At 32.8% G+C, this 8,276-nt stretch overlaps 1 protein-coding gene across 1 annotated transcript in view; it reads left to right on the plus strand.

Moving 5' to 3' along the window:
• Window positions 1-8,066, plus strand: part of LOC148300831 (protein NDNF-like) — a 45,902-nt gene extending 37,836 nt beyond the window's left edge. The window contains exons 6-12 of the mRNA XM_088274217.1: window positions 1,129-1,292; window positions 1,972-2,066; window positions 3,416-3,586; window positions 4,556-4,771; window positions 5,423-5,559; window positions 6,093-6,233; window positions 7,322-8,066. Coding sequence (XP_088130343.1) covers window positions 1,129-1,292; window positions 1,972-2,066; window positions 3,416-3,586; window positions 4,556-4,771; window positions 5,423-5,559; window positions 6,093-6,233; window positions 7,322-7,463 — 1,066 coding nt within the window. The 3' untranslated portion in view covers window positions 7,464-8,066. The remainder of the gene's footprint in view (window positions 1-1,128; window positions 1,293-1,971; window positions 2,067-3,415; window positions 3,587-4,555; window positions 4,772-5,422; window positions 5,560-6,092; window positions 6,234-7,321) is intronic.
• The last annotated feature ends 210 nt before the right edge of the window (window positions 8,067-8,276 follow it).

Here is an 8,276-nt window from a genome sequence, read left to right on the forward strand (position 1 = left end):
CTGACGGAGTCAAATCGGGCAATATGGGTGGTCAATTGTCGCTAAATGTTGAAATAACACGTCCGTCAAATATTTTATTCAAAATGGTCATAAAAATTCATACATTTTTGCCTCTTTTTGGGATAATTCGCTCCATAACAAATTGTACGTGCCTGAATGTTATGGCAAATCCAAAAGGACTGATTTTTTTTTTAATATGAATATTCCCCTTCCTTTTGATTATTCACTTAACTACAGCTCACCTTATGGGAACGATGACATTTTTTTTATTTTCTGATCCAATACTGAGTGGATATAATAATTCACCTCAATGATATAACGAATTTTTAAAGGTAGTTCAAAATTAAAAGATTTTGATAAAGTTTCTCAAATTTTTCATTATGTACTCCTTGTATTCTGCCAAAATATTGTCAATCTAGAAGGGATTCAAATTATTTTACATGTTTTTTAGGACTTCAGTGGGTACATAGACATTAAAACACGTGTCACAATAGATTTTTAGAAATAGTGTGATTTATCAAATAAACTTTAAATATTATGGATATTACCACAAAGTGACTGCCAAATCAATTAAGGCCCTACATATGTATGTACGGTTATTTAACGTACAAATGTAGCAACATAACTTTTTTTAAACCCATGTAATATTTGAAGTAATTGTAAATGAAAACAATTGTTTTTTTTACCACTTGAGTTATGTTTATGTTATGTTTATGTTAATATAAATGTTTTTGTTTAGACCTAAAGATGGAAGCATAGCTTCCGAAAATAGTCGTCATAATAAAATAAAATCAAGCGGTAAAAAAAAAAAAATTTACAACAAAATGAATGCCGAAACAATAAGTAAAATAACATTTGAAGTTATTTGTTTCATTTTTTCAATTTTTTCTTCGAAATAAATATATGGTTTTGATAAGAAAAGAGTTATTGAAAGGTAAAGAGTTAAAAAATAGTAAAAATATTTTTCAATGTATATTCTAAAAAACAAAACGAAAATTCAATATATTCTAACAAAAATCGGACGTGAAATGACGTGCGGCTCCTAACGTAGCCGAACGCTGAGTAAATTCTGCGATTGCGAGTATGCCCTTAATGAAAAAATAATATTTATCCTGTTTCTATGAACAGTCCCATAGATCCCCACGTGACTGAGTACTGCCTGGTGGTGAGCACCCGCCACAACTACACATCCTTGTGCGGGGCTCGCGGGGACAGGGGCCCCGCTCCGCCCGGCGGGAGGCTGCGGGCCCCTCGCTCCAGGGGCGCCCACGGGGGAAACGTCAGCAGGATGGGTAAGTGTTCTTCTTTTGATTTTTGTAAATTTTGTTTATTTTTATTAACATAAATTATTTAAAAGAACAATTATAAACATATTTGAAATATTTTTTGCAGAGACCCACCAAGCCACACACATGTGTCTTCTTGGTGGAGTTCTTTTTACATAGGTTTTTTTTTATTGGTTTTATCCATTTGATTTTTTATTTATTTTTGTGTAATATAATAATAATAAATAAAACCCTTATCCGCACCCCAGTGGTGCATAGGGCACTGTGTCATATTAACGCAGTGTTATCTTGATCGTTTACACATGAAGGAAAGGTGATCAGCCCTCAGATTCAGGTACCAGTCCATGGTAATATTGAATAAATATTACAGTGAAAAAATCACTTATATTTATTTTTACCCCCCTTGGGAATCGAACCCTTGACCTCCAGAATGGTAGCCGAGCGTGCTGACCATTACACTACGGAGGCGGACAAAATTTGACATGTATGTAAATTGATCACTTAAACCAGCCTATGATGGTTGTAAACTTGTCAATGCCCAGAGTTCCATATTCTTTATTCTTCATCTACATACGTTGAGATGTCAAAATAAAATAGTTTGAATTACCCAATTTGCATGCAAAACACATCTCTCTTCTTCCCTGTAGTTTTGATTTGTTTTTTTTTTGGAATGTTCCATGTCCAGGTAGCGGTGGGGAATCAGGAAGTACCGGAGACATCTTGATATCGTGCGTGGGACCCAGGACACACCACACTGTGGAGAACCTGGAACATGGAAAGGTTAGTTTTTGTTGACGACATCATACAACTATGCGCCAACACCATTCCAATATGACTGAGCGTGATCAATCAACAGAGTCGGCATGTCATGAGGAATCTTTACGTTGGCGTTGTCATGAAGTCGGCTATTTTCCGATAAAGATCAGACTTTTCTTCTTTAAAAACAAAGTGTGGGAACGCAGATCTTTTTACATGTTACTTTTTTTAACACATACATTGTCTCCATAGTGCGATGGTTAGCACACTAGGCTACCATGCTGGAGATCCCGGGCTCGATTCTCAAAGGGGTCAAAATAAATCATAGAGATTTTTCAGTCTAATATTTATTTAATATGACCCTGGACAGAGAGGAAATCTGATCGCCTTTCCTAGTGTATTTAATGATCAGGATTACATCATATTAATTACATTTGCGTTGCAATGCCCTATGCACCATTGGGTGCGAATAAGGGTTAAATATATAAATACATATATATATATATATATATATATATATATATATATATATATATATATATATATATAAATACATATAAATATATTAAAATATATATATATATATATATATATATATATATATATATATATATATATATATATATATATATATATATATATATATATATATATATATATATATACATATATATATATTCTTGTACTTAAAATTAATTTTTAAAAACGCCCAGTTTTTTGTGCACTGCAGTAAACCCCCTTATAACGTTGATGGAGGTACCGCGTTACCGGAGGGAACATTATAGGGGGTATAAATTGTATTTTAACTTTTAAACCAGCGAAAATCACTAAAATAAGTCATAAGTTATTAAATTTTAATACAATTTTTAAACATATACCACTCATAACGTTATCTCCGATAACGCAAGACTTATCTCAACGTTGTAGGGGGTTTATTGTATGTTGTGCACTTTTTTTCCACGCTGGAAATATGCATTCCTGTGATTGTAGATTTTTGTCAATAATTCATTAAAACGATCAAGGATACATGACAAATTTTTAGAAGTACCGTAGAACGGAGCTACTTGAACTTTAATGCGTTACTTGTGCCCAGTACAAAAAAAATAGATCTGTATTTGGTTTACGTATCAATTCATTGTTTCTCTGACAGGTGACACTTATTGTCACGATAAGTTCATTATTGTAGACCAAATACAGATTTCATTTTTTTTTTGTACTGGGCTCAAGTAACACACCAAAGTTCAAGTAGCCCCGTTATACGGCAACCTTAATGTTATTGTACATTACTTTTTTTTTTTAACCGCAACAACAAAATTCAACAATTTTTCCCGCTTAACAAATGTGTTTATTTGGATTTTTCCTGTGATTCCTAGGTGTATTACTTCAACCTGTTCGCAGTCAACAAGCATACGAATTTAACGTTCCCTTACGGCTCTGCTGTGCTTCAGTATGATCAAAGGGTGAAGCAATCAAAGCTTAAGGATGGAAAGCCTGAAAGTGTCAACCTGAAGAAACTTGACGGAAAAGCGGTCTTCAGATTCAAGGTATACATCACATCGCTCACTCCTTTCAACATCGTCATAAATCAAAAAACTTGATTTTTCAGGAGATCGTTTTTAAAGTTTAAACATATAATGAAGTGTATTAAAAATAAATTTTAAGACACTTATTGAAGTTTTTGCAGTGCAACAGATCTTTTTAGGTAAAACCTGAATGTTTTTTCCTGCATTTGACAAATATTTAGTTTATTTAAAAAAATAATCAAACAATACTTTTTCTTCAAAATGCAAAAACAACACTTTCTGCCCTGCAGCGGGTAAATATTAATTAAAAAACATGCCGCTTTTGCTTTGATATAGTACATTTTCTGGGCATTTCGAAAACATGCACAACTGAAAATTTTCGATTTTTCATATGTGACGTTGTTGAAAGGAGTGAGCGAAATGTTCTTGTTCAGACAAATTCATAATAATACATTTATTTTATTTTTAGTTTTTAGTTTTATTTACGGCTAATGCCTTTAACAATATTAACAAAAATATGTACAATTATAATAAAGAATATATTGATAAAAATCATCACTTACAGTAACCAGCACTATCAATAACAGTAGATTTTCAACACAATTTGTCACATAAATGACTGTTGATACTAGAAAAAATCAGGGAAGACTTTCAGATTGGTGCAATAAAAATAAACTCTATTTTGTACATTAAAAACATTGTTATCTTTGTGGCATGGTAATATTCATTCATCGTTCACTTTGTGTAATACCTCTTAAATAAACACTTATGCTTGACTACCGGTTTCGGAATAATCTTTCCATCATCAGGTCATTAAAATGACATTTTTACGGTCTGAGATTTATACAGTATAAATATGTGAGATATGTATTATTTTCATACTACCTCGAAAATTTCCCTACTACTACACATGTTTTAGTACCGGCTCTTATATTTTCACACTAGATCTCGCAGATTTAGTTACTAGTAGACATATTGCGATGATTGCAGGCCGGCAAGCAGGCTTCGGGCACTCTGGTGGTGTCGGTGATGCCGTGCGGCGGCGCCGTGGACGTGCTCGTGTCGGCCGGCGGGCGCGCCGAGCTCCGGAGCCGCGTGCACTCGTACGCGCGCCTCAAGGTGCCCAACGTGCGGCGCGGCCAGCGCTACCTCATCACGGTGCTGGCGGCTAACCGCGAGGAGCTGCGGAGGACGGACGCCGTACAGGTAACAAAAATTATCCAAAAATCACAAAAATACCTCAGTTCATATTTGTGTGGAAATCGTCATACACGACTCGCAACTCAGAGTCACAAATTCCGCGTCCTCTCCAGCGCGCCCTCAAGCGCCGACTGACGCTGGCCATCCGATAAGTGAGAGGCTGGCAATCAGATCAAACGAAAGCGGAAGTATCTAATTATCTCGCTTTCTCCTTTATTTATTTATTACCATTAAATTAAATATCATAAAATTAAAAATTAGTTATTAAAAATCATAAGTGTCTTTTCTATTAGTTCAAAATGAATGCATGTATCTTCACTTTTATACTGTTCCTTGCTATTATTATTTTTTTGCAAATATCCACAATTCCATATTATCTCTCGTCTCTGTTGAGATTGTCAACAAATTTATTTCCTTTTGTTTAAAGTATGAGAGATTTATATATCCAGAGAAATATCATTTTTAACTTTTTCCAATACGCATTGTAGCTCGATCCCAAATAAACTTCACGTAAAATAAAGTAAGCAAATTTCAGATGAACAAAGAAAGTGGGACCAGTTAAATGTTAATTCCCGACCATGTTTTTGGACGAAAGGTCAATGCCCCATAGTCAAACTAAATAAAACCTATTACTACATAAACATTGTACATTTTAAGGTGCTGGCTACTACAAAGAAAAAACTGCCTCTTCCAGAACTACCAACCCAAACTGAAGTCAGAGAATTCGATTCCCTCAGGACTTGTGATTCTGTCACAGTTGGTTGGCTTCCATCGCCTGACCCGACTGCAATAAGGTTCCTTTCATTACTTTTCACTTGCCATACATGTTTATTACCATGCTGTAGATCCCGGGTTCGATTTCTAGGGGAAATATAAAAATGAATGTTAGTAATTTTACACTCGATTATTTATTTAATATTACGTCCCTGAAGCGCAGGAGATAACACTGCTTCAATACGATCCAGTGCCCTATGCACCATCGGGTGCGAATAAGGGTTTGAAGAATAGACTTGTACACTATTTTACGGTAAAACTCCAAGAAACGTAACACGATCACGAAAATTACTAATGAAAATCTGGGTAAAGCTTATTTCTACTAATTACATTTCAATTGTCTATGCGGTTACCTTTGAGTTATTGATTATCCAGGATAAAAGTAGCCCTTTAAATAAAGATAAAAAAAGCACAAGAAGGTAGGAATTGGAAACACGGTGAGTAAATTCAAAGTACAAATTCGACTTTAGGAAATTTCTAGTTACGTAAGGGTCTGCGGAGCGCATTACAGACGTAACTCGGGATATGTTATTATTGCTTCTTATGTCCCCAGGTACTGCGTGGTGGCCAGAGAGTCCCGCAGGAGAGAAGCAGAGACCCGAGCGCCGGACCAATGCGCCCTGGAGACCCGGCTGAGGAAGAGCGCCGATTATCACCTCATCCACTGCAGAGACTGGATCACTCCCAGCGACAGGTACGTTTTTTATACAAATACCGTATATCAGACAAAAACCGTATTTTACGGACTATAAGACGTATAAATTTTTGATTCGGCATCAACTTTGTGGAATGACATATTAATGATTTTCATAAATTAAACATTTGTATTATGATTTTTTTATTACAAAATGTAACACCAAATAATTTTAACAGAACTTATAATTTTTGCGATCTTAATATTTCAAACAGTTATCAAAAAAATATATAAAAATTCTTAAAAATAAATTAAATGCCTTTTATAGCTTTTACTTGAAATCAAAAACGTATGAAAATAATACAAAAGAAAAAAACATTACATCATTAATTGAGTATAATAATTAGAAAAAAAGGAATACACGTATTGGTCGACTTACTGAGTTTTATTTCATTACACATGATCAAACGTAATTAACAATATGCTTTTTCAAAATACGTCACCATTACTATATATGTTTCCTTATTCAAAAAGTTCCCGTTCCTTAACTCCTCCTCTTTTATTATCCTACCAACCTCTATACACACCTGAATAAAAAAATGTATCGTTAGTTTTACTATTCAACTGTTGACGAAAGCATCTGTAGCTTTCGAAACTAGCCGTGTGTAATGAAATATAACTCAACGTAATGTAAAAAAAACACAAGAAAATAAAATTGGTGACAATTGTTTCGCCTTGTTTTTTCGCATTTTTAAACGAACGACATTTGTTTGGAAATGCCAATTAAAATACAAGGCTAAAACAATTAACACAATTTAAATTTTTATGTGTTTTTTTTACAATAAATTAAAATTTAGGAGACTAATAAATTAGTGTTTGATTTTAACCCTTAATATATAAATTTAAATGGAAAACTGCAAATTAAACACCAAATGTATAAATAAAACCGTTAATGTTGGATCAACAATTGGTTTTAAGATTCTTTAGTCGCTATAAAAAGAAGGCTTAAAGCTTAAAATATGCTTGTTGACTGGTGAATTTAAAAAATCCCAAACAATATTACCATCTATGAATGAAAGAGCGAACTAACTAACCACTTTTTATTGTTTAGTCGAGTTCCAAACCATTTTTATTGAATTTCGTTTCAGGAAACAATTGATGATGCAGAGGATATCCGGTTTGAAGCCCGGGAAGAGATACGTTGTTCAAGTTACTGTGAAGAAAAGTGGCGGGAATACTCTCTCCTATGATTTGCTTACTGTCCATACTAAAAGAAATAACTGTAAATAAATTATATGAATAATAGGCTCTACAAAATGTTAAAAATTCACGTTTGTGATTTTCAGTACGTTTTCTCTCTGGTAATTCATTAAAATCGCTGATTATAATCGAAGTAAAACACAAAAAACACAATTTAAAAAATAAAATTAAAATTATTTTAGTAACTTATAAAAAAAATATTTATGTCTGATAAGAACGTTTAATATATTAATATCCAAACAAAACATAGAATAAGATATCAATTCCATGGAATTATGTACTAGAATTATAAATATTTATATATTTTAATAAAATACGTAGATTTTGGTCAACTGATATAATTTGCAAATTTATTGCAAACACAAGATTCGTAACAAGTTTTTAAACATAAATTTTTTTAATTTTAAATTAAATTAAATTAAACATGGAAAATAAACAAAACCTTACTTTATTTTTTTATTTTATTTAAATTTGAAAAGTAACAGATTCTATCCACAGATATTTCACACTTTTCCATAGAAAGTTATCGCGAAGAGTATTTATTTTATCTTTGTTTTATTTTTATTGAATATTATTTGTTGAATTGTACTTAGTAGTAACCAGATATTGCATTTGTAAATATAAAATATGAATTAAAAAATAAATGAACAATTAAAACAAAATCTTTTATTTTATTCATTATGTGTATTTATCACATTCGGTTATAATTGGGACAATCTGTGCTCAATGAGATTTTTCGTACCGCGAACACATTTTACGATTAATAAAATATCTTTCAACGAGTATGTAATCAAATGATGTGGCCGAATAGAATAACACAATGTCTTTCGTTACTACTAACCT

The sequence above is a fragment of the Brachycentrus maculatus genome, unplaced genomic scaffold, assembly GCF_059751285.1.
Source record: "Brachycentrus maculatus isolate JH-2025_06_01 unplaced genomic scaffold, ASM5975128v1 h1tg000649l, whole genome shotgun sequence".
NCBI classification, from domain to species: domain Eukaryota; kingdom Metazoa; phylum Arthropoda; class Insecta; order Trichoptera; family Brachycentridae; genus Brachycentrus; species Brachycentrus maculatus.